At 45.5% G+C, this 26,712-nt stretch overlaps 1 protein-coding gene across 3 annotated transcripts in view; it reads left to right on the top strand.

Moving 5' to 3' along the window:
• The window catches only part of PTPN3 (protein tyrosine phosphatase non-receptor type 3), a 108,982-nt gene that overhangs the window by 38,836 nt on the left and 43,434 nt on the right, over nucleotides 1–26,712 (top strand). Inside the window, exons 5-12 of one of the 3 annotated variants that reach the window (XM_042964028.1) lie at nucleotides 1,563–1,641; nucleotides 6,238–6,282; nucleotides 9,927–9,979; nucleotides 16,382–16,502; nucleotides 17,635–17,722; nucleotides 21,691–21,779; nucleotides 23,108–23,171; nucleotides 24,687–24,859. In XM_042964028.1, coding sequence (XP_042819962.1) covers nucleotides 1,563–1,641; nucleotides 6,238–6,282; nucleotides 9,927–9,979; nucleotides 16,382–16,502; nucleotides 17,635–17,722; nucleotides 21,691–21,779; nucleotides 23,108–23,171; nucleotides 24,687–24,859 — 712 coding nt within the window. Of the gene's footprint in view, nucleotides 1–1,562; nucleotides 1,642–6,237; nucleotides 6,283–9,473; nucleotides 9,495–9,926; nucleotides 9,980–14,710; nucleotides 15,087–16,381; nucleotides 16,503–17,213; nucleotides 17,325–17,634; nucleotides 17,723–21,690; nucleotides 21,780–23,107; nucleotides 23,172–24,686; nucleotides 24,860–26,712 lie in introns of those variants that run through there. The other 2 variants (XM_042964030.1, XM_042964029.1) reach the window with 2 other exon arrangements.

The raw sequence follows: 26,712 nt of genomic DNA, 5'->3' as shown, positions 1-26,712 counted from the left end.
AGGAACCGTGGCCAGGATCCCACTGCTGCTGTCCCCTGGAGCGTGGGCCTCCAAGTCCTGACCTCCCTCAGCATTCAGAACTGCCCACAGGGAGCCACAGAGCCATTGTGCAGTTACATGCCTGCCCCCATTTGAAGTCTCAGAGCAGTGAGTCCACACAGGCATGAATACATTCCCTCGTCGTTCATTCCCTCACTAACTCATTCATTCGGGAAGTGTATCCTGAGCTCAGATTTTGGCAAGGCACTGGGCTAAGCTCTGAGAATCCGGTCCAAATCAGATTTGGACCTGCCCTCAAGGAGCTCACAGCCAAGCATGGGGATATGGACACCAGGAGAGTGAGGGTTCTAGGATAGTTCTGAGCACGTGATAGGACACTCTGGGTGCACAAAGGCATCCTGAGACACACATTGACAAGGTCTGGTGGGAAGGAGCTGAGAGGATGTCCCAAGGCATGGGAACACTTAGCTGTCCCCTGATGTGCAGGTGGTCAGCCTGTACCAAGTTACAGCGTCACCCGCTGGTCCCTGGGCACACATGCAAAGGTACGTTCGTATGTGCACACACACTGCTTGAGTCTTTGACACAGGAGAGAGACTGACAGAAAGAACTAAAGAGAGGGGAGGTAGAACCCCGGATGAACTGAGGTCGACAAGTCTGTAAGAGGAGCAGGGTAGAGAAGGCTTGAGTTTCTGAAGCAGGAAAGTGCTGAGCACATAGATAGGGCCAGCGAACATTTACTGAGTAACGGAGAGGGGTGCAGCCGACCTGAAGGAGAGCACGGAGCTTAGCAACACAATCTCCTCTTCTCCTGTTGCCATATCTAGCAAAAGAAATGGGCTAATTTTATCTCTGCAAGCAAATCGATTCTTGGTATTGTTACATAAAGCCGTATTTGAGTATGGTAATTAATTGCATAATAATGTTTGCTAGTATGTTCGTCACTTTGGGAATTTACTTTGCGTTAAAAAGCATGAACTGTTGTCCAATATAAACGTGACTGAGAGGTGGCATAGCAGAATCAAAAACCTCAGTGCTACCGTTCTGGTACTGTCATCAGCCGTGTGACCCAAGGCAAGTCTCTGTACCTGTTGGGCCGTCTGCAAAAACAGTGCCATCAACACCAGCCGAGCCTACTCAGAGTTAAGGCGGTGTTTCAATTCAAGAATATACCTGAAAATGTTTGGGAAAAGTATAAAGTCGCTATATATGTGAGGTTATTTCTTTGTGAATATTGTATAATCTGTTGATGTCAGGAATTTTTAAAATTCCTGATCTAGATAATGGAGTGCATTGTTTGAACACAGCCCTAAGTTAAACCTGTATTAGGAGGTAATACCTCATTCTGTGCTCATATTGCAGATTATTCTACTTTTTGCAGACTTGGAGATTTCTAGTCACTTAACCTGTGCACTCCTTGTTCGAAATTAGTCCTTGTATCGATGGAAAAAAGCAGTGGTCTAGTGAAAAAAAAAATGCATCACTTAATGGGAGAGTAGCAGCTTACCTGCATTGACTTTTTAAAAGGGAAAACTTAAATTTGTTTTTGAAAAATGTTGTAGGAGGTTTCCCCTGTACTCTGCATTTTCGAGTAAGATTTTTTATACCTGATCCCAACACACTGCAGCAAGAACAAACCAGGTAATCACTTTTTTTTTAAAGTTTCCTTTTTCGTATATAAAAATGAGTAACCACTAAGAATGTACGCGTTACTTTATCACTGTGGCCATACACTTCATTTGGGTAGAACATCATTTGGGTAGAACCACACCAGTGGTTCCCATCCAGGTAAAAATCGGAGGGGTACATACTGAGCTTTTCATCAGCTGATTAGTTCTCTGTCTTGGACCTACTTACGTCCTTACTTGGTGCAATTCCCAATACACTCCCTTCCACCTCCTCCCGCCTCCCCCGCTGCCCCAGCCTCTCCTGCCTGTTGAGAGTGAAGTGCCCAAAGAAAGCAAAGTCATCCGTTCTCTAACGCAGGCAGGGTTTGGAAGACCATTGTGTGAAACGGTCATCCCCCGATCAAATAGCCCCGTGTCTCTGCTAGGCTAGAACTGAGGCCCTTTAGGATAACGAGGTGTCTAAACGAAGCATTCTCTGCCACATCCCTAGTTGGTAAGAGACAGAAAGCTATGCAAGTTGGACCAGCTTCTCTCCTGAGTGAATCAGGGTGCACAGGCAAAATGTGAACCAGATAAGGGAAAGAGAGCCCAGATAGGATTGTTTACCCCTCAGGGCTTGGCGTAGGGCCTGGCTCTTGTTTTGTACTGGCACGTGGGGTTTCTGGGTGGGGAACAGTGTTTGGAATGGAGGGGGTGGACACAGGAAGGTTGTTGCTGTTTGAACAGTGACCCTGCCTCTGCTTCCCCTCCCCCATGGCAACGTTGAGCCCTTTTACTATTGATCTGTTTATTTTTCATAGGGAGGGAAATTTCCAGAGTGTTTCCTCTACCAGAAAAAATAAAATAAAAGTGGATATTAGGAATATTGACTCCTAGTCTGTGTTCATTGTTCCCATGAGACCATCACCAACAAGGTGACATCAACTCAGGCATTGAATACTATGTTTTGTTTTGTTTTGCTTTTGAGGGTAACCACGTGATGACATTTTAACTTTTAATGTGTTTAAAGGGTAAATATTAGTCTGTTATTCTGTGTTGCTTTCTTTGTGCACCTCTTCCCTCTACGTAGCAGCCATTGGAGATTTGACTATGTTTACTGTTAAATTAAATTTTACGCCAGAGTAAGAGATGCCCAGCACGGCTCACTGGATAACCATGGGAAGTTCACATGGTGCTCTGAGTTTTCCCCATAATGGCTCCTAATGCTGGTGGGCTAAGGGGGGTGTAGCAGATCGGTTCATGAGCTGGCGGACACAGAGGGGTGACATAATCTATAGGAAAATGAGTTTGAAATGACCCTACCAAGGTTCCCTCCACCCCCCGACCGTTACTAAATATCAAGTTCTGTTCAAAGGATGCTTTAAAAATGTTATGATGGATTATATATGTATATGCATACATGTGTGTGGTTTTTTAACCAGTGGGTTTTTAAATCACAACCACACAGCAAAAATGTATTTTGCTTCGCAATGCAGTGCAGATATATATTACCGAAGCAAGTGTTTAATAAAACAATACCAAGTGCAGACAGTTTTCTATTCTCTATTTCCTTCTTTTTAAAATGCCCATTGTGACCTGTTAAATTTATGACCCACTGATAGCCTCTAACCCCAAGTGTGAACTGCACTACCTAACCTAGTAATTGTCACTCATCGTCCTACCTGCCCCCATGTGATGCTAGAGCTACAGGGGTGTGGTGGCCGTGGGCATGGTAGCGTTCTCCAAAGACCTTGAGTGAAGGGATGGCTAGGGCTGGCCTAAGCCAAGAGTCTCTTTCTCCAGTGCCCCTCTTGGGCATTGGGCGTCTACTTCCATACCCCACAGGAGAGAGGCTCACTCCCTCTGGGTGCCAACAGAATCTTCCTGCTGAACCTGACATTTGACGGGATGGAAGGAAGACTTGGGGAGAGACAGGTTGCCTTGAGATCTGTAAGGGATGAGGGGAATTAGACATGCTTGGTGGTAGCATAACGGCCAGTGGGCAGAGCATCCAGAGAGGCAGATTTTGGCACAAAATGAGTAATAGACTAATTTTCGTTCTTACCTGAGCCCAGGATAAAATTTGATTTGTTTGTGTCCCTCATACAGTTCACTGCTTTAGGACTGACACCTGACTCTATGCACCCCACCTCCCATCTTAAGATGGATGGTATCCCCAGTGTGGAATGGAGTGTAGCTGTCACCTCCTGGGATTTGGGGCACCAGATTTCAATGTAACAGGAGCCACGGTAGCAGCCACCCACATGGCACCTATAGAGCTGGTGGGCAGCCAGGACTGCCAGATCTTTTCCTTATGCTGAGCCAGACATCCACCATTAATTCGCATGTCTTTTTTTTTTTTTTAACTTAGAGTTTTGCCTATATTCCTGACACACAGTATTCTATTAAGCCTCAGCTCTGTAGCCTATCCAAAAATAAATCCTTCTTAAAGACATTTAGCCTTCAAGCATCGGAGAAAGTGGTATTTGTTGTTTTCTGGGGGTTTGTTTCCTAAAATTCTGGGCTGGGAGGCATCTGTTGCCCTTTTTGTGAAGTTGAGGTCATGGTCACTCTAGGAGTGACCTTTACATTTCTGAAGTCAGGCGTGCCAACTGTGTGGTTTTCTTTTATTCTACTTGTTAAACATCTCCTTGATCGTGAGCCTCCACAGCTGCTGTTCCTGATAAATTTAGGTCACCCTACACAGAATTTCATTTACTGGTAGCTTTGAAATGAGGCTCCTTCAGGATTCCCAGGAGACCCCCCAAACTTTGGTCCTCCTTCCACTATTACAGCCTCTTTGTACAATGTCATGAGATTGACTCAGACACTTTGCTGACTATGTGATAACGTAGCACTTGATGAATGGTGATCTCCAGGTTCATGTTCATTTCCCTTCCTAGGAAGAAACACCGATCAGCTGGGCTTGCCCCTGGAGGGCCAGATTTACCATAGGATTATCCAGCATTCTCTCCCTTCTCTGCTTTCTCTCAGTAGCACTGTAGGAGAGAACACTTAATTCTGGTTGAATGTCATCTTAGATAAACATAGGAACAAACTAGAAAGGACTGATGATGTTCTCGTAGGTGAAAAAGATGGTCTCCAATACAAAATAAGCATGAATCAGCACACGTATGCTACCCCGTTTCTCAGTGCTGGTCTTCAACACAGGAAGGGTAGTTGATAACTATAGGCAACATAATAATATATATCAGAGCTAGGAAACTGACCCTAAGCCTGTAGTCACTAGATGCATAAGAAATTTGTAGCATACTCGGGTTTTTCATAGTCAGACGGTCCACATTAAAATCAGATCAAACTGACCCCACATAACCTATCTGAATGCCTGTTTCCTCAAAATAGGAGGTGGCAGTGCCTCCTTCTGAGCTGGTATGAGGTTGAAATAAGGCAAGCCATTATGAAGTTCCCTGCATCTGGCCCAGAACTGTGCAGAGAGGGGGTTGTAATGCCATGTGACATATTCATGTCCCAGAACACCAGCGCCTTGACCTTTTGAACGTATAAATTTGAAGCATCATGAGACCCGATGTGTTTTAAATTGCCCAAATCATCACTCCTCTGCCCCGGGACACTTCTGCTGTATCTGTATTATATTTCAAGAAGCTTCCCTTTTGTCCTCTTGGCCAGACACTGGAATGTCTATCCCATTTGAACCTGGGCTTTAAAAAAGAGTGGGAGCTAGCAGCCGAGTGTCACATGTATGCCGCATCCCTAAATATAAAGTTTTCCGTATCCCTTCGTGGCCCGAGCAGCGCTCTCACTGGTGTCTGCTCCCCACTCCCTGGATGGTAGGCAGACTTGCAGGGTGAGGGGCCTGTCCTGGGTTACCGAGCTCTGCCCACAAGTCACGTGTTGGGTTTTGAAGTGCTGTTCCTGGTGGCTCACAGACCAGTGCCGAATTCGGCTCGGAGGTCCTGGCAGCGGGTAGCTGATTGATGCTTATGCTTTTGCTCGAGCACCCACGGTTCCCGGGACACAGGAAAAAACTCAGCTGGGTGTTTGCACCCCAGCCAAGGAGGTGTCCTCACAGACCCACCTCCTCTCTGCCGCTTCACGCAGAGGGAACGTGGGTGTGTTGTGAAACGCAGTTCCCCAGTGCATGGGGGCTGCCTGTGCAGAATGCTCGTGGGTCCTGGTGCTCTCGGATGCCCCGAGTTTACGGGGGTGGGGGTGTCTACTGGCAACAGTCCTGGCTGATGATTGCCTCCAGCCTTTCCGTCCCTGCTCAGCCATCCCTGGGACAGCATGTGCTGGCATGAGGCTGGCTGGAAGTCAGACAGCCACAGGAGCCATCGTTCCTGAAGGGGCAGCTTTGCGGTGTACAACCTAGCCCCCGATACTTCAGACAAAACTGTGTTTTGGGGCACCTGGGTGGCTCAGTTAAGCATCTGACACTTGATCTCAACTCCGATCTTGATCTCAGAGTCATGAGTACAAGCCCTGTACCGGGCGTGAAACCTGCTTAAAAAAAATTTTTTTTTTAAATGTGTTTTTATGTATTTTGTTTTCCGAATGTACAGATCTTGTCCTTGACTCGTCGCCTTTTTTGTCTGTGCGCTCGCTTCAGTTTGAGTGTTATGAATTAATAATAAAAAAAATTGTTTTGTAGGCATTTGTATTTCTTACAACTGAAGATGGATATTTGTGAAGGAAGGTAATGAGAATTTCACATTCTTCTTTTCCTGTCAGTTGCCAGACACTAAAATTCCTGGTTTCAGTCTAATGAGCGTGCATTTCTGGTAACAGTATTAAATGTAGACAAAGGATGGATGTTGAAAGCAGCATCCGGCATGACTTTATGGCCTGGACGTCTGGTTTTAACCCGGTCTCGATTTGGAGAAGTGGAGGATGGATAAACATCATTTCATGTGTCAATTTTATTAGAAAAGGTACAGTTATCTTTCTGGTAAAGACCTGAGAAATTTTAAAGGGAGGGAGAGACCCAGAATGTGAGACGGGCTTCATTGAGGAAGGCAGATCAGGCCTCATTTAGGTCTACTTCCAAGCTCCTTAGTACCTATCATGACTCATTTTCTCACTGGGAGACTTTGTGCTCGAAGGCGTGAGCATCTGCCTATGATTCAGCACGTCTTGTGTGTCAGGACCATCTCCGTGGCCAGAAGTGTGTGAAATGGTCCAAGAAGGGAAAAGAAAGGCCAAGCCAGTGGTCCCTGAGCTGCCTTCTCCGAATGCTGACTTTTCCTTGACTTAAGGGAGAAACTGTAGCCGATGAGCTGGTGGAAAGAGTCACAGCTTATTCCCATTCTCCTCATTCTGTCTTTCCCCCTGCCAGTTCACCTGAGGTCATCAGAAGCCCCTGGAGGGAGCCCACTGTGTGGTTAGGGGCAGTGAGGCAGGAGCCCAGGAGGCGATTAGGACCAGTATGGGCTCTGGAGACCACAGTAGCCATGAGGTTTAAGGGGGAGCAGTACGGGCTGGGAGTCTTTGCCCTGCCACACGCCCATGGTCCCAGCTGAAAACCACATTTGGGGAGGGGAGGGGGCGGGGCGCCTGGGTGGCTCAGTTTGTTGGGCGTCCGACTTCAGCTCAGGTCATGATCTTACAGTTCTTGGGTTTGAGCCCTGTGTCAGGCTCTGTGCAGACAGCTCAGAGCCTGCAGCCTGCTTTGGATTCTGTCTCCTTCTCTCTCCGCTCCTCCCCCGCCCATTCTCATTCTCATTCTCTCTCTCTCTCAAAAATAAATAAAACATCAAAAAAATGAAAAAAAAAAAAAAAAAAAAGAAAGCCACATGTTGGGGACTTACAGGAGAGTAGAGAAAGGAGGTCCTTCTTGTCAAACCTAGACAGGCATCTTGTGTCCAGCAGGCAAAGAGCTGTTGGAGGTTTTTAAGCAGGAGGTCTGTGGCCAGAGCAGCATCGACAAAGATAGTGCCGGGACACGTAAGAGAAGGCTGGAAGAGGCTGGGGGGCTTCATCTAGATGGAAGGGAGATTTTCAGGCATGGCCCTGAAGATCTGGGGGATGGGGTTGGGGGAGGAACATTTAGAAACAAGACACATGTTGAATTCTGGATTGCCAGAACCTGATGACTCTCCAGAGCTCCTACAATTAGAAAATTTTTTGTAATTTAGCTCATTCTCCCACTCAGAGGAGGGAAGAATCCCTTCCCTAGCACAACTGCAGGCCTTGGGGCCTCTGCTTAAGCACCCCCAGAAATGAGCTCCCCCTTTCATGGGACAGCCATCTTACATGTCAGGATGACTCCAGGTTGAAATCACCCACTCCTCTCTTGGGTCCTGGCTGCCCTCTACAGCAGTAACAACTTGTCTCTCTCTTCTGTGCACTCATTTCTTTTCTCCACAACTATTTCACCAACCACCTGTTATGTGATGGGCTCTCTACTGTGCTGGTCAAATAAGGCAAGGCCCTGCCCCCTCAGGAGCTCTCAGATGAGCCCTCCACATAGTAAAATTGGCAGTCTTCATTTTTTCTTCTCCAAACACAATACCCCTTGTTAGTTTTGTGTGAAACCTGTTGGGGGCCACATTGTCTCCAATCCCTGGCATTCCTTGTCAGGCCTCTTGGTGGCCTCTACCACCTCTCTGAGGAGAGGGCCTCCTGCTACCAAACACTTCCTGGGTGTGTCAGGGTGGGTGTGGCCATTTGTAGCCATGGATCTTGTGACAGACTTGATGGATCTAATTAGCCCTGACTCCTGGGTGCCCTGATTTGTTTGAACTGTGTGGTTGGCAGTTCCCAAGGCATTCTCTCTTTCCAGCTGAGATAAATGACCTTGTCCATCAGATAGAGACCCTAAAACCTGGAGGGAAAGAAAGGAGTCTGTCTAGGGGCACGTGGCATGTTAGTGGCCACCTTGAGTGACCTTGAAGGCTTTTGGTATTCTTTAGTTTGTATTTATACTGTTCTTTGGAAATGTTCTTTTCTGACTTGTTCATAGGATTGTTCCTTCCATCCAAATTGAACCTCCTTAGCCCGTCTCTTCAGTTGTACCCCACGTCCCATTCACCCTGCTCTGCCGCTAGCAGGGACACTGACTTAGGTTTCATTGAAGCCCATCTTGGTAGGAGAGCAAGTGACTGGTGTTTGTGCTCCCCACGGGCTATCTGGGTCTCCAGATGAACAAACAGATGGTGAATATGCCTGGGCGTATCTCCATACTTGGAGAGATTACTTAGAAGTTCTAGCAGGGAACACGTGGTAACTTGAGGAAAGTTGGGGACCCCTCCAGTTGGGAAGGCTACCTTCTTGTGCAGCTTCAGGACTAGCGCATAGCACAGCAGATGGGAAGGGGAACCCTGGGCTGTCAACCTGATTAGTCAGAGAGACGGGGGTGACTCACATCTTGGGAATCTCATGAGCTGCCATGGAAACAGTACTTTTTCTCCACTTCCCCTGGGGCTGCGGGAAGAATGCTCTTAAAATCTGTATCTCCCCACCCTGTAAGCCTTCATTTCTGCTACTTCTACTCAGCCCCTCCTCAGTGCATTTCTCCACCTGGCAGAGATCCCTGGCCCAGGTCTGCTGGCCGAGCTCCTAGGCAGATGGTATAGTTCATGGTTGAACGGAGAAAAGGGAGCAACCAGAGGATTCAAAGGATGACTAAGCCAGAGATGATGTTATTGACAGAAATGGGGTGTTTGGAGGGTAGTGAGCCTGAGAGGAAGGGAGACCAAGTCTAGCAGCCAGTCCATGGGTTTCTAGCGAGTGGCAGGCAAACTGGGAGGTGGACAGAACATTCTGTATAGATCGGAAGCTTCAGGAGGGTAAATAGATTTAGGAATCTTAACTAACTGTTAAGTAATTTAGAACTCACAGGAGTTTTAAAATTTTAAGATCCTTTTCTATTTTTCCCACCTAAGAGGATGTCACCTTTCTAGAAAGCGGGTAATCAAGAATCTGGAGTCAACAGAAGTCAGAGATTTAGTTAGAAAGCCCTACAGAAAGTCTCACGTCTTTACTAGAAAGATATGAAGGCTGCCCAATGATCTAAGAGTATGATTTTCTCACTTTTCCTCTTCGTAATATGAGCCTGATATTTCTTGATCAGCCAAAACCTTGGCCACCATTAGGCCTTTAGCTTTATGGTATTTGTATTACTGTGTATTATTTTTAACACAACAAAGTTCTCCTTTAATTTTAAATCTTTAGTGTTATATTTATCTTTACTATTTGAGTTGCATCCTAAAATTGTCTTTGTTATGATTCAAGATGTTTTTCAATGGTTAATGCAAGAAAGAAGATAGGTGTTATCCATGATGGACGTTTCAGGCTGTTGTTGGCTCTCGTGACCTCACTAATGTGTTTTTCTCCTGACAGGTTAACCTGCCCTCTTAACTCAGCGGTGGTTCTAGCATCCTATGCAGTGCAATGTAAGTCACTGAGGGAGCATTTCACAGCTGGATAAGACTGTTCTGACTGATGTCTTAAGAAAGTCACTGCCCTTTCCTGTTTGACCAGGTCTCTTCCCCTCTTCCCAGGAATCCTGTTGGGCAAGCTTCTCTCTGGTTGTCTGGAGAGTCCCACTGTCATCCTGACTGACACTGTCCACCCACACAGGGATGTTGGTCAAGGAGAGTGGTGAAGGGGGAAAGAGTGGATGAGCCCATACAACAGAAGTCACCTATCACACATTGTATCAACCAGACCCTCACTCACATATTGTGTCTCATAACAAACCCCAGGGGGGCAAATATTTCTACCAGTCACCGCTTATAGACATGGAAACCAAATCCCACGGTTAAGAAATTTCCTGGAGACCACTCCTGCTACTTGCTTGGGATCTAAGGAACTTATTTTTAATTTTTTTTTTTAATGTTTATTCATTCTTGACAGAGACAGAGCATGAGCAGGGGAGGGGCAGAGAGAGAGGGAGACACAGAATCCGAAGCACAGAACCCGACGCAGGGCCTGAATTCACAGACCACGAGATCATGACCTGAGCCGAAGTCGGATGCTCAACAGACTGAGCCACCCAGGCGCCCCATATTTTTAGAGTTTCAGTAGAGCTAATGGGTTTTTTATTGCCCTATAGCAGCAGTGTCCAATAGAAATATAATATGAGCCACATATGTAATTTTCAGTTTTCTAGTACCCATTATTAAAAAAGGAAAATGAAATAGATGAGTATAGTTTTAATATTTTAATTAATCTAGCATATCCCAAATACTATCATTTTAATATATAATCAATGAAAAAAATTAACAAGATATTTTACATTTTTTAACATGAAGTCTTAAAAAACCAGTCCAGATTTTATACTTTAAGCACATCTCAATTTCAAGTGTTCAGTAACCACATGTTGCTAGTGGCTGCCACATTGGATAGAAAGTCCATATGGAATTTTCTGTCAAGGCCTGTTTAAGAATTCATTTATTCAATGAAACTTTCTTGCGCATATATTCCACATCAGGCCCTGTGGTAGACACGGGGTATGCATGGTGAAAAGGGGGCCTAGCCAGATGGAAGGCGAGATATCACTTCATAGTTAGCCGTGTGTTGCCAGAGCAGTACGCTAATGTAGAGTTCGGGCAGAGATGCATCGTATGTAAGAAGGCTCCTCTACCTTTCTATAAGCCCCACAGCATCTTGGCCTATAACCCTCTTAAGCTGACTGTAGGATAGGGAGTTAAGAGAGCAAGATGGTCAGGTCTCTGAGCAGGTGCTGGCTGAACTACTCACTCTACTTTGGTCTCAGAGGCAAAATAACAAGAGAAGGCTGACAGGGACTCCTGAGGTGGCCTTAAGTCTGTCCACTCCCCTGGCTGCAAGCAACAGAAATAGGAGAGGGGAAGAGCAAGGTGGCTGGGCCCACAGCTTATCTGCCCACCTGCGGGATACCAGGAAGTGGAAGACAGACCTTTAACAATGACCCTACTCACTAATAAGGTCAGATCCAGTCTCAGTCTCCCCAGATAGCCTGCATCTCCTTCTCTCCAATGGGAAACCAAGAAGAGGCTGCACAGTGATTTGAAAGTTCCCTCTCCCTACAACACAGCTGGAACAGACCCGGGTGTGTTGTATCCAGATGGGAAATGGCATGGCCACCAGTCAGCCTGTGTCCTTACTGGTCTCTAGACCTCATGGACTCCATCTCTGCCAGGCTGATCAGCTGAAGAGACCAGCTTTGCTACATCCCGGAGTGAGTTTGGTGTTTGCAGCTGGAGCTTTGAGGGGCAGGAACACTAGGAAGGACATAGTCAAACTAAATTTAGATCCTGGCTTCTCCACTTGCCACTAATGTGGTATTACCTCCCTGAATTCCCGGGGTTTTTTTTCTGTAAAACAGAGGTGATGGTGGTGATTACAACTCAAAATTGACTGAGTCAAATCATACATGTAAGGAAATGTATAACTAGAAACTTTACAGCCGGACCCTTGCTGGTAACTGAGTCAATGAGCACGTTCCTGGAGCCATGTTGCCTGGGCTTGGGCTCCTCCACTAATACATCATGACCCTGAGCCTCTCTAGGCCTTCGTGTCTTCATCTGTGAAGTGGTGATAACTGTGTTTACTTCCTAGGGTTGTAGTAAAGATGGAATGAGTTATTATACGGAAAGCTCTCAGGATAGCGCCCGCCACGTGGCAAGTGCTCACTTGCGCTCTGTTTTCATGTCTGCCCAGAAGAAAACTTTCTGAAGAACTGCCTTTTATAAACAATAAACTCTATTTAGAGTAAAATTTAAGAACCAAATACGAAAATCCTATTCTAAGTCAGGTTCTCCCCTCTGCAAACAAGTGATAGAACTGGGCTAAAGGAAGTTATTAGCATCGAGAAAGCAGAAACTAGTTTCCGTGGAAATATTAGCATGACTCTCATGCTTAATGAAATCATGCATTGTCAGACAAGCAGTTTTAAGTATAAGCTCTTTATTCCTTCACTCTCAGGAAGTACATATATATTCTTCCTGATACTTCTGTGCATGCATTTCTGTAAGATTAATTCTTGGATAGGGTACTGCTGGATGTCTAATTTTTATCTACTACATTTCACTAAATTGTCCTGGCAGGGGTGTGTCATATGAAGATAAGCCCCACTAGTGACGAGCAAAGCAAAATCACATTTTCTTACTAGATAAAAAGTAATGTAGGTAAATACTGGAAAATATTTTTTTTTAATGTTTATTTATTTTTGAGAGAGACACACACACACACACACACACACACACAGCGTGAGTGGGGGAGGGGCAGAGAGAGAAGGAGACGCAAACTCTGAAGCAGGCTCCAGGCTCCCAGCTATCAGCACAGAGCCCGATGCAGGTCTTGAACTCAAGATGGACTGTGAGGACTGTGAGATCATGACCTGAGCCAAAGTCGGACGCTTAACTGACCGAGCCACCCAGGCGCCCCCAATACCTGAAAAGATTTTATAGGTTGCTGGTGGCCTCAAGTATTTAGGAGGCTCAAAGAATAAAGTTCTTAGAAATACGTATTCATTCCATAATGTCCCTTGACCTCTGTCACATGCAGGTTCTGTACCAGTCTTAGGGTGCACAGACAGAGCATGGCCTCTCTCTGGAGTCCCCTGCCTGCTGGGGAGGCACAGGTGGGCCAGCTGATGGTGGCAGTGAGGGTGAGCACAGAGGACGCACTCCATCTTGCATGGGGGAGAAGGAAGCGAGTCCAGAAAAGCTTCTTAGTGATGACCCCTGAGAAGAGCCTCCAAGATTAAGCTGGTGTTGGATGAATAACATGTAAGGGGCTTGCTTATATTACATAAAGGACTTTCCCAACAGAATAGTTTGACAGCTGGAAATGCCGCACATTTGAGTGTCTGGAATATACTCTCTGTTTCCTGCACAATATAAAATTTTAGCCAGAAGAATGCATGGAACTTACGACAATGTACTTCCCACATAAACACTCATTTCCTTATCTTCCTGCTATAATTAGCTTGTGCATGTGTTGCTTCCCCACGAATAGGAAAGTGTATTGCTCTGGAGGTTAGGGTGTGTGGTATAGTAAGTAGATGAAGGTTATGGACTGTGGTCAAAGTCTAGGCTCCAAGTTACCAGCTGAGCAGTGTGGGCAGGTCCCTTCCTTGAGTCTCCCTCCCCTTAACTGTTTCATAGGGACAAAAGCAATGTCTGTCGCTGGGTTGTCATGAGTGCTTTGAAATCAACAGGGGAACCTCTCTGTGCTTGGCCAAGTGTTTGCAGGTGACTATTTAACTTTGTTTCCCTCTAGTGGTGAGCACAAAACTTTGCACGGAGTAGCCGACTAAGATTCCAAGGGAAAACCACCCTACAGGGAGATTCCCTCTAGGCCTTTTGTTAAGTTCAGACATTTGTCAGTGACTTGACTAAAGATGACCTTGCTGTTCATGTTTGCAGAAGGGCCCAGGGGTCGGGATTTATCAGCTAAAACAGATGACCAAGTCAAGGTCCAAGAGGCTCACCATGAGCAAATGAAACCAATAGAGTAAAATTTAATCGGACTCTGCCTTGAGGCTTAGGAAAATCCCTTTGCAGCATTTGGCTGCCCTCTGGGGACATAACCCCTGTCCTCAGCAAATGGCGAGCAGCAGCTTGGACCTGGCAGGCAGGCTGGTGGGAATGGTAGGAGCATAAGCTGGGGGGCATGGATCACCTGGGTTCTGGTCTTGACTGCTGGAAGTGGCTTCTGTGATATGGGAAGTCCCTTATCTCTGGACCATAGTTTCTTCTCTCTTTTTTTTTTTTTTTCTCTTTCTTTTTTTAGTTTCTTCCCTTTTAAAACGAATTTATACAAGATAATTTTAAGACTTTCTCAAGCTGTCCTCACTGGGGGCTCTGTGTCAGGGCATCTAAATTATTTCCTATAAACACACGGTTCTATACTTCACAATGTACAAACTCACCTATATGCCACACTTGTGCTTACATAATCCAGCCTTGACATTGCTGTCCATAGCTTAGCTGCATTTGGCTGGCCTTAACAGCCTATGGTCTACCCTTGACCAAGTCTGCGTGCATAGATCACTTGGCTCTTTAGGCCCTCTTCCCCTTCCAAAACTGAACTTTGTAGTAGCCTTTGTTTCAGTTAGTTCTGAGCACTGCATCCCTGAGCACCTACTGGGTGCCATGCATAGGTGCTAGGCCCCAGGGATGAGTCTGCCTCACTCCCAGCCCTCAGGGAAGAGTGTAAGGAGGAAACAGATCCCTTCATTATGGTGTGGATCTCAAAGAGCAGCTCTTGGGTGTGGTGGCAGTTGAGGGTGAGCAGGGCCAAACCGTCATAAAGAAATATGTGCTTGCATCTAGCCTCTCCTCTTTGTGATGAATTCCCCTAAGCAGCTCCCCGGCTCATCTCCTTCCCTCCTGAGATTGGCCATGAAGCATCACAGCAGCTTCTCCCGGTCCCCATCCTCGTGTCACAGAAGGAGCTGTTTGATTTAGAACTCTGTGTTGAGTGGGCGCTGTGCAACGCTAGCCCTCAGAAGCCGCCTAGCGTTGAAGCCAACTGTGGGAAGAATTCATTGAAACCTTTGGAAAGATCAAGGTTAATATTTTTAAGAAAAAGATGAAAGTGTCCCATTAACAAAATGAAATACTACTGGAATGCCTGGGTGGCTCAGTCGGTTAAGGGGTTCAGCTCCGGACTTCGGCTCAGGTCATGATCTCAACAGTTTGTGGGTTTGGGCCCCGTGTCGGGTGCTGTGCTAACTGCTCAGAGCCTGGAGCCTGCTTCAGATTCTGGGTTTCCCTCTTTCTCTCTACCCCTCCCCTGCTCACACTCTGTCTCTGTTTCAAAAATAAATAAACACAAAATTTTTTTTCAATAAAAAAAAAAAGAAAATGAAATACTAGAGTAATTGCCCATCAGAACTAGAACTTGTTTTTCTCCTGTTTTTATAAAGATGGAAAAACTGAATCTTCATGAAGGGAGGCAGGTGTCCCTGTGTCCCACAGGCAAGATCTTTAGGTGCCCCACCCAGGGTCTTTTTCCCAATCTCCTCAACAGTCCAGACACCCAAATGGTTTGAATCCCCAGGGCAGCCATGTACAACTCTCAGGAATATCTATTACACAGTAGATGTCAGTGAGTCACGTTTGTAGAATGGCAGTCAAGGATCTTGAGGGAGAGGCACCGCTTAGACCAGGGATGGATCTGGGAACCCCTCTGTAAGGCCCTCTTCCTACACCCTCTGCAATTGCAGGTCTCCAGTGTTTCCCTGACTCCCTTCTGCCCCAGAATTCTGCCCTCACCTTGCTAGGGCCCATCAGCCCCACCCACTCCCAGCCCTCATGCCACCCCCCACTGTGCCTCCGAACACATCCTGGTTCCATTTCTTCCACCACTTTTCCAAATTCCCGGGACCTGGTCAACGTGCAGACTGTGGTCAAGTCAACATAACCTCCCTTCTGCCCACACACATTTTTTGGAGCAGGCTGGTCCAGTGTTGTGATCACCTTGGGCTACTAGAGAGTCCATCTTCTGCACAGGACGTGGCATACAGGGCATGGCATTTTTGAGTGGCTTCTCTTACTTCTCTTTATCCAGGGGTACGGTGCAAACTGCAGGGCTCACCACAGAGCATGGGTTTAGAATAGGGCCTAGGTTAGACTGTCCAAATGTCTGGCCGCGGGGAGAGAACATTCAGCTGAAGCATGTGTGGTGGTACCACATAGGGTTCAGATAGAAATGTAGAATCTGGAGCTAAGGAGAAGCTCAAGTTCATTCAGCGGTAGAACCTCTTGGAAGAATACTTCCAATGCTTTTCTTGTGATGCTATAGATGCTTGTGAATGCAGACCATATTGAAAAGGCGATTTCCTCCTCATTCTGTCTTGATAGCGCATTTTGGAGACTATGATTCTTCCATTCATCATCCAGGCTATCTTTCTGATAGTCAGTTTATACCAGATCAGAACGATGACTTTTTAACGAAGGTGGAATCGCTCCACGAACAGCACAGGTGAGAAGAGGGGTGGGGTGGCCTACTTTGGGAACCCAGGTCGCACATTTCAGACCTTATGTTCCCTTGTGTCTGATGTGTTCTCTTCCTTTTGTTCATGAATCCTCTTTTAAGCTGTCGGAGGTTTGTGAACCTTTGAGATGTTACAATGGCAGATATATTTGGCATAACTAGCATTTCTGTAAAGTGCAAAATCCGGTAAGAGTTTAAGGGGATTTACAGCATTCTTTTTTAGGGTGTCATTGAAATCTTGTTAATTCCTAGCGGAAATGCCCTTTTTAAATATGCCCCACAAATTGACCTACCAGGCAACTTTTAACAGTTGACCACATTTGATAAAATGGGTGGCTCCATCAAGCATCATTGAATAGACAGGCAGGTGGACGAATGCCAGGAGGCCCTGTGAATCCCACATCCTCCCTGGCTTCAGGTCGTGAAACCGCCTTCATTCCAGAAGGGAGGCCCAGTCTTCCGCAGCTGCCGCAGGCCCAGCTTCCATTCCAGCAGATATGCCCAATTCTGGGCTCCTTGTCCTTTGCCTCATTTTATTCAAAGCTACAGAGAGGCAACTCTATAGTCCAGGTCAGATCAGGGCCATCCTGACCAGGAAGGCCAGGTCTCAAGGGACCTGACATTCTTGGGAAGGGTGCAAAAACAAAGGCCAAGCAATCTGCGTCCCTTCTAAAAGGCACGGCCAATCCTCCCTCCCAGAATTGTTTCCCAGGCAGAAGCCAGCATCCTAAAATAGCACAGTGACGTTTGGGAGTTTGAGGCTGCCAGAAGAATAGATAAAGGTGGAAAGACCTGAAGAGCACCTATCACGTAAGCAACTTGGAACAAGGAGGGTGGGAATTCCAAAAGGTGACTTCCTTCCGTATCTGAGTATTGAGAGCCTAATAATGGGAAGTATTATTCAGTAAAGGATTTGAGCAGGCGATGAAGTCCTATTCGGTGGGCAAGAGAAAAGACTTGGTTTAGTAGAATTTAGGGTGAGATTGTTGAAGATTAATAACATAAGGCATTTAATAACCTTACAGAAATGTTACCAATTTGGAGGGGATTTTTATGTTAAAAATTGGAGTTGTGTGCTCTGTTGATTCGAGAGCTCTGTGTTGTCTCTTGTCTTCTGTAGTGGACTAAAGCAGTCAGAAGCTGAATCTTGCTTTATCAACATAGCACGGACCCTCGACTTCTATGGAGTGGAGCTACACAGCGGTAGGGTAGGTACCCTCGGCATTTCCGGGTTCAGAAATTAATTTCCGAAGGTTTGAAAACTTCTTGGAGACTATGTCTTTTCCAGTATAATAAAAAAAAGAGCTTTGTATAACAATATTCAGAAATTTTATAAAGTTGGTTATACAGTTGTTTTTTCATGTTTCATGCTTCCATGGGGTTGGGGGGCGGGGTGGTCATGGGAATTAGAAACAATAGTTTTTATTTTTATTTTATTTTTATTTTTTAAAAAATGTTTATTCACTTTTTGAAAGAGGGAGCACGAATGGGGGAGGGGCAGAGAGAGACAGACAGAACCTGAAGCAGGCTCCAGGCTCAGAGTGGTTAGCACAGAGCCTGATGCAGGGCTCGAACTCACAAGCTGTGAGAATATGACCTGAGCTGAAGTCGGCAGCTTAACTGACAGAGCCACCCAGGCACCCCAGAAACAAGTAGTTTTAAAATTTTTTTTAATGTTTATTTTTTAGAGAGAGAGAGAGAGAGAGCATGAGAGGGGGAGGGTCAGAGAGAGGGAGACTCAGAATCAAAGTAGGCTCGAGGCTCTGAGCTGTCAGCACAGAGCCTGACGCAGGGCTCGAAGCCACGAACTGTGAGATCATGACCTGAGCCAAAGTCGGACACTTAAATGACCGAGCCACCCAGGTGCCCCAGAAACAAGTAGTTTGTAAAGATGATTTCATATGATGATTAAAGAAGCAAAAAATGTGTCTGTCCATTTTCCAAGTGATACTTTAATGAGCCAAGGTGTTTACTATTTCATCTCATTGCTGTTCAAATTACCCAAATATGACAGCTTTCTCTTTTAAAGTTTATTTATTTATTTTGAGAGAGAGAGTGCATGCGTGCACACATGGGGGGGTGGGTAGAGAGACAGGATCCCAAGCAGGCTCCACCCTCAGCACAAAGCCCTACATGGGGCTCAGTCCCATGTAAGGGACTGAGATTGTAACCTGAGCCAATATTAACAGTTGGATGCTTTTAAAAATTATAATGTTATTGGGGCACCAATATTGGGTGGCTCAGTCGGTTAAGCGTTCGACTTTGGCTCAGGTCATGATCTCACAGTTCGTGAGTTCAAGCCCCACATCAGGCTCACTGGTGTCGGTGCAGAGCCTACTTTCGATCCTCTGTCCCCTCCCTCCTCTTTCTGCCCCTTCCCTGCTCATGCTCTGTCTCTCTCTCTCTCTCTCTCAAAAATAAACATTAAAAAAATTTTTTTTAATTATAATGGTACAATCATGAAAACCAATAAATATTTTAATTGATTGTGACTTTTAATTTTTTTTAATGTTTATTTTTGAGAGAGAGAGTGGGGGAGGAGCAGAGAGAGAGGGAGACAGAGAATCCCAAGCAGGGCCCTCACTGTCAGCACAGAGCCCAGTTTGGGGCTCTAACTCGTAAACCGTGAAATCATGACCTGAGCCAAAATCAAGAGTCAGACGCTTAACTGACTGAGCCACCCAGGAGCCTCTTGTTGTGACTTTTTAAATAAAATTGACTAGGGGTGCCTGGGTGGCTTAGTCGGTTAAGCGTCGACTTCGGCTCAGGTCACGATCTCACGGTCTGCGAGTTTGAGCCCCGCGTCAGGCTCTGTGCCGACAGCTCGGAGCCTGTTTCGGATTCTGTGTCTCCCTCCCTCTCTGACCCTCCCCCATTCGTGCTCTCTCTCTCTCTGTCTCAAAAAAATAAATAAACGTTAAAAAAAAAAGTCTTAAATAAAATTGACTAATATCCATCATCTACTGAGTAATTTCTATCTGCCGGATACAGTGGCTTGCTTATTTCCCCCAGTAATGCTGTGAGGTATTATCATTACCCCCATTTTACAGATGGAGAAACTGATGCTCAGGGACTTTTGGAAGGTCACACAGCACAGAAGTAGCAGCTTTAGTACATGATCCCAGCACTGTCTAATTGGCCTCTGACCTTTCTATTTTCTGCCAGTAATTGGTCCACATCAAATACAAAAGGAAGCAAATATTGAATACCTAGTAGGTACTAGGCATTGTTCCAGATGCTTTCATGAGACCACAATGTCTCGTTTAAAGATTATAACAACCTTGAGAAATCAGTCTTCGAATCATCCCATTTTACAGTGAGAAAATGTAGGCTCAGGGAAGTTGAGTAAATAATCAGACTCTACATCTGAGATTTTTGCGATTCATAGAAGCACTTTCATTTCTTTTGTGCCATTCCAATCCCATAACCGTGTGATAGGCAAGTTACAGCCTCAGTAATAAAGGAGGAAGAAGATATGGGGTCTTATAAAATATCAACTTTGGGACTTGATGGTTAATTTTTATTCCGTTGCAAATAATCACTTACTGTGGAATGTTGTGGAGAACTTTCTTCAGCAGTGAAGTGGACTTTATCTGTATCTGAGTTGACCTGCACTCTCCCTACCCCCTGTGTCCCATGAGTGACCTCGAGCCAGATGATTACCTGCCTGGCTCACACCTCCCAGGGTATCAGAGGGAGCTGGGTTACCTTTGACTATGTTGTGTCAGGCAGAACCCCCTATACACCAACGACCTGACGCCACAGAGCTCACTTCCCAGTAGTTCAAAGGCTCCGATGGGTCCCAGCGACCCTCCAGGTGCAGTGACTCGGCAGCCAGGCTGCCTCCATCTTGAGGCTTCACCTAACATGGCCTCGTGTGTGTGGCAAGGGAAGAGGAAGTTGAAGGGTTGGCTTCACAGCAGCTCTGAAATGATTCAGCCCAGAAGAGATCCATCACTGCTCCTAGAACATTGACCATGACTAGTCACGTGACCCTGCCTTCTCCAGTACAAGTGTAGCTGGGAAGTGTGGGGACAGGCGTGGGAATTTAGTGGATAGTTACTATCCTGGGTTGAGTTGCATGGGATCCCAGCTGGGTACCCAGGAGTGAATACTCTGGACTTTCGACTGTATCAGTCAGCAATGTTTTGTTTGGCCGATTTCTCTAATTCCCCTTGTTCATATCACTGTCCACAAATGATTTGTCCCATCACATCTTGAAAGGCAAAAGGAAATGAAAATATAATTATACCTGCCACATGTTCTCTAATTTTAGCCTTTGGAGAGGTGGGTTTGATAATCCTTATTATACAAAAGGAAAAATTAAGGCTCAGTAGCCCAAAATAACACAGCTAATAGGTGACAAACCTAAACTTCACACTCAGTCGTAACTAAGTCAGACTCTGCCCCCGCTCCTATTGAATATAATTTGGAGTATATGATAGGGTAAATTGGGGCATAGGTGACTCAAGGGAAGGAAATGTTTTATTTTAAAATTTTATTTTACTCAGGGAACCTGGGTGGCTCAATCAGTTGAACATCCGACGTTGGCTCAGATCATGATCTCACAGTTTGTGAGTTCGAACCCCACATCGGGCTTGTTGCTCTCAGCACAGAGCCCCCTTTGGATCCTCTGTCTCCCTGTCTCTGCCCCTCCCCATGTTTTCATTGTCTACGGCAATGCCTAGCGCACAGGCTCTTAATAAATGTTGAGTGTATTGGATTTATAGGCTGTATTTATTTCTCAGTTGGATTTAAAGTCAGCAGTTCTACACTTCACGACAGTAGCTAAAGCCTTTTCAGTGATGGAAGTTGAGATTGGTGTAAAGCTGTGCAGAGGGTGAGGTCTTTCTGATGCTCACATGATATCTAATACCAATTGTAGGAAATGTACAATTGGATATTCATTTCAAGATTCCGTGGAATGATGAGTGGGCCTTGCTGGTAACTCTCTAACCCAGTGGGACCCAGATGTTGCTCTCAGGCAGCGCGTGTGCATTTTAGAAGAGTCTGGTGCTAAGCATTTGGATCTTAAGTATCGGTTGCCTGTTTTCCATAACATTCTTCCTTTGGAGCTTATACATACTGCTATTTATAACAGCGTGGGTGCTTGAGTTACCAGAGGGCATAAGCATGACTGTAACACACTGTGAATCTCGGTTCTTCCTTTTTACAGGATCTGCACAATTTAGATCTAATGATTGGGATTGCTTCTGCGGGCATCGCCGTGTACCGAAAATACATTTGCACAAGTTTCTATCCTTGGTAAGTGCAAACCACTTCTAATTATTTTCTGAATCATGCTTTAAAAATATGCTGAACAAAAGAAATGTTATCTCTAATTTTAAACTGGTATTTCTAAAGGAGGGGTGGAGACCAGGTTTTTACCTCTGACCTGTGAGGTTCATCCAGATTCGGTACTTGGGAAAAGGAGTTTGGTTTCCACTAGCAGCCCCTTCCTCCGGTCACCCTGTGGTTTGGGATACTCTGTGGAAACAGGGATGAACTGGCTCAAGGCAGGTTTTGGAGTTACAGAGTCCTGGGCGGTACATTGGCCAGAACTCAGAGAACTTCCTTTGGGCAGGAACTGTATTGTCACTGTGGTTCCTTAGTTATTAGTTGGACTTTTACTAAGTATTCTGTTCTGGTCTACAAACTCAGGGGACCAAACAGACTTAATCCTCACAAGACCACTCTGAAAAAGGCAGTGCCTTCCAACTACGTCATACAGGACTTGTTAGCAGAGGCTCAGATTGTGCATCCCTTATTGAATGATCTTGAGCACTTAGGGGAGGTGTCTGAGCCTCAGTTTCATCATCTGAGAACTGGGAATAATAATATGTTGCAGGACTATTGCAAGGCTTAGTTGAGGGACTAATGTAAAGCTTTTAGTAGGGAACCGGTATATAAAAATGCTGCACATGGGGGCTATAACCGTGTTCTTATGCAAACTTGACACATGGCCAGTAAGTACCAGAGTGGAGATGTGGGCCCAAGTCTGTCTGGTTGCTGTCTGTCCTCCCTCTGCTGCTCCACACTGCCCTCAGCTGGTCTCCCCAGGCACACACCAGCTCAAGCAGAGCTACACTGTCACAAAAGCAAATGACCACAAACAGAGCACATTGCCCATGGTTCTCATTATTTAAAAGCTACATCGTGATTCAGTAGTCCTTATGTGATACTCAGCTTCAGTGAGCTCCTTGGTATGCAGCTGAGGCTACAGGCCTGTTGTCATTCCTACTGCGGGGTAAACTCTAGGAAGCGGAGAGCCCTTGCTCCTCATGGTCATGGAGTAGAGGATACACATTGTGAGGCATCAGCTGCCAGCCAGCTGATCCCTATGTGCATTTTATATGTTTCATTGTTTTTTTTTTTAATTTATTTTTGGGACAGAGAGAGACAGAGCATGAACGGGGGAGGGGCAGAGAGAGAGGGAGACACAGAATCGGAAACAGGCTCCAGGCTCCGAGCCATCAGCCCAGAGCCTGACGCGGGGCTCGAACTCATGGACCGCGAGATCATGACCTGGCCGAAGTCGGACGCTTAACCGACTGCGCCACCCAGGCGCCCCTATATGTTTCATTTTTTTGCAGGGTGAACATTCTAAAGATTTCTTTCAAAAGGAAAAAGTTCTTCATACATCAACGACAAAAACAGGTGAGTTATGTCTACACTTGCTTTGTTTCTTGTGTTTCTAGCCACTTCAGCTCTTAGTTCTTCAGCAGGCGAAGGCAGCTGGCCGTCCGTGTGACTGGGGAGAAAGAGCATGGCATGCAGGGGGTAGAAAATGGAAGTTGGAGTCCAGAGTTGCCTGTAGAATTCATGTGTTTATCTGATAGCAGACGTAACTTGCTTTGGAGTTAGTAACGATGAGTTTGGATCCTCACTCTTCTACTTACCAGCTGGGCTGGTTACATAACCTCCCCTAGCCCAAGTTAGCTTGTTTCCAGAAATGTAGTAGTACCTACCTCTCCGGGAATCAAGAAGATTAAATAAAAGCATTGGTCAGAGCACCTGGCATGAGCCCATGCAGCGTAGCAATGCATATCAACGAGATCAGCTCCTCCCCTTGATGTGTTTAAACATGCACAGTAACCTTTGCATGTGTCTCCTAAGAGGGACCACCACTCTCCAGATGACTCTCGTTATCAGTATGGAGAAGAGGGCTCGAAAGTGCTACCAAGTGGAGGTGCTGGAATTTGAATCAGAGATACCATGCTCTATCCTGTTATGTCCTGTATTTTTTTTATTTTTTTAATGTTTATTTTTAAGAGAGAGAGACAGACAGACAGAGTGCAAGCAGGGGAGGGGCAGGGAGAGAGAGGGAGACACAGAATCTGAAGCAGGCTCCAGGCTCTGAGCTGTCAGCACAGAGCCTGATGCGGGGCTCGGACTCATAGACCGTGAGATCATGACCTGAGCCGAAGTCGGACACTCAAATTTGAGTGACCCACCCAGGTGCCCCATGTATTTTTCACTTATTGTCACTATGTTCATTTCCCAGGAATTCAAAGATAATGTGTACTTAAAATGGCTCCACATAGCAGTGATCACTTGGAAATGAGGACACCAGAGCTCAGAGCAAACTAGGACTAGAATCTGGGTCTCCTGACACCCCCCCCCCCATTGCAAGATCAAAGGTGGCCCCAAAATGCACAACATGGTAATATAACATGAAAACAGAAAACTTACACTCAGGTAGGATGAGGGTCAAGGAAATGATTAAATTAACTCCGTGCTCAGGGGAAAGCAAATAAAGAAATCCAAAGGCTTATAAAATCTCAAGTTTCAGGTAAGTGGAAGACATTCTTCAGGAGAGATTTTCCCAGAGCTAAGTTTTAAAAGAAATGTATCACACAGCCTTTATCTGGTTGGTCCAGATATATCCAACCTAGGAATGTAAGCACATTCCAAATCAGAGTGTTCATGGAGAATCACAAGTGATGATAAAGGGGAGAGCCAGGTCATCTTTTCCACAGGAGTAAGATGCTTAACAGATCTTGCTCCTGAATAGTCCTATGACACTGGTGTCTCACCTAAGGCATTTTGAAGCTGGTTTTCCACATTCTGTTACATCTTCCCTGATGACCACTGATGCGGACATAGAACATCTATGCACCTTTGCCCTTTCATCTGTGCAGATGAAATCTCTACTGTGCTTTTTCCTCCCAGACTGAATCCAGGGAACATATTGTGGCCTTCAACATGTTAAATTACCGATCTTGCAAAAACTTGTGGAAATCCTGTGTGGAACACCATACATTCTTTCAGGCTAAGAAGCTACTACCTCAGGAAAAGAATGTTCTGTCTCAGTACTGGACTATGGGCTCTAGGAACCCCAAAAAGTGAGTATTCTTGAGGGACAGTATCCACACTAGAGTGAGATGTGAATGTGTCCTGGCCACTGCTGGGTAGAGGACATCCTCGGGGGAAGGGACGCCATCATCCAGGGACCCCAGGCGCAGAGCTGGAGCTGCGCAGTTCAGTCTCCCCAGGGGCAGCAGTGTCTCTTTCCATGCAAACTCAGATACTTCTATTCCTCTGCTTCCTTTCTGTCTCCTCAACTTTGCTGCCCCTGGAACACCCAAGCAGCCAGAAATGCAGCTGCTCCTGTACCGTGTCATACTAAAAGAAGCAGGTGGCAATGACTCTGAGGGTCGTCATGGTACCAAGACAACCCCTCCCACCATCTGTTACATCCTCCCTGATGACCGCTGATGCAGACATCCCTAATAACGAGTGAACAGAAATAATGCTTCCCAGGGGCATGCCTGGGTGGCTCAGTGAGTTAAGCATCTGACTTCGGCTCAAGTCGTGATCTCACGGTCCGTGAGCTCAGGCCCCACGTCTGGCTCTGTGCTGACAGCTCAGAGCCTAGAGCCTGCTTCAGATTCTGTCTCCATCTCTCTCTTCCCCTCCCCCACTCACGCTCTGTCTCTCTCAAAAATAAATAAACATTAAAAAACAAATTTTAAAACAAGAAAGCTTCCCAGAGTCAAGTGACTTTGGGATATGCTACTTAGTAACAATCACAAAATAACAGTAATAATGAGAACTGCCAGTTGAGTGTTTACTTGGTACCATGCGCATACTTAATTATATTTAAGTATAATTAGTATCTACAGGAATCATATTAAAAAATCATATTAAAAATGTTTAATGAGTAGTACAGTGGAAGAAATTACTCTTATAAAATTGTAACTTTAGATTACAATGTATTCCCTAAACTAATCATGCAGTTTATATTTTTTGTGTATTTATTCTAAGACTGCCTTCTCAGGACCAGATACAGCAGAAATCATTTATCAAGTTATTGTAAACTATTGGTTTGAAAAACTGCTCTCATAATTTTGCATTGTTGTTGAAGTGGCTATTACTAATGAAATAATGCCCCTGTCTGAGCCATTATCTGGTATGTGGGACTGTATCACACAATTCCAGTGACTTTCCTATTATGTTGATAATCATTAGGTAGCTTTTTATAGATTCAATTAAGTAGCGAATTAATGTTAGTAGCAGTGGTAGTATCTGTGATGCTAAGTGCTCTCTCTCAGCTTCTGATAAACCCAGAGCAAATATATTTTCAAAGTTTGCAGCTCCTGTAATATTGTTTCTAGTATTTTATACATTCGGGAGCTATTAGTGAAGACGTCACAGACATAACTCACTGGAATATAGTTTTTACATTAGCTGAACCTAATCCTTTGAGCCAGCTGATAGGATTAGATAGTGAGCAGTTGAAAGCATGGACCGTTGCTAAGAAAACTGAGTTCAAATTCTACCAGTGTCACTTCAATTCAGATGTCTTTGTTTCTGTAAAATGTAGCCAACATGGAGTTGGGGGTCAGGTGGGGCATTTTGGTCCCTTGAAACAAGCTTGGGGTGCTTGGATGGCTCAGTCCAGTGTCCAACTCTTGATCTCAGCTCGGGTCATGATCTGAGGGTCATGAGTTCAAGCCCCACGTTGGGCTCCATGCTGGTGTGGAGCCTACTTAAAAACAAAACAAACAGAAAACCACAATCTTTCTGTCATCTGTCAAGATTTTGTGGATAAAGAATTTAGGAAAGACCATGTAGTAGACTGGGATTTCTCAGTGACAGGCAACTGGTGGCTGGGCTGGGCTATGGATCCAGGATGACTTTGCTCCCATGCTTGATGGCATGATGGGAAGGCTGGACTCAGCTGGACCCTTCACTT

Source organism: Panthera tigris, chromosome D4 (genome assembly GCF_018350195.1).
Source record: "Panthera tigris isolate Pti1 chromosome D4, P.tigris_Pti1_mat1.1, whole genome shotgun sequence".
Classification (NCBI taxonomy): Eukaryota; Metazoa; Chordata; class Mammalia; order Carnivora; family Felidae; genus Panthera; species Panthera tigris.
Note: the sequence above shows the minus strand (reverse complement) of the source record. Positions and strands in the feature narration are given on the sequence as shown.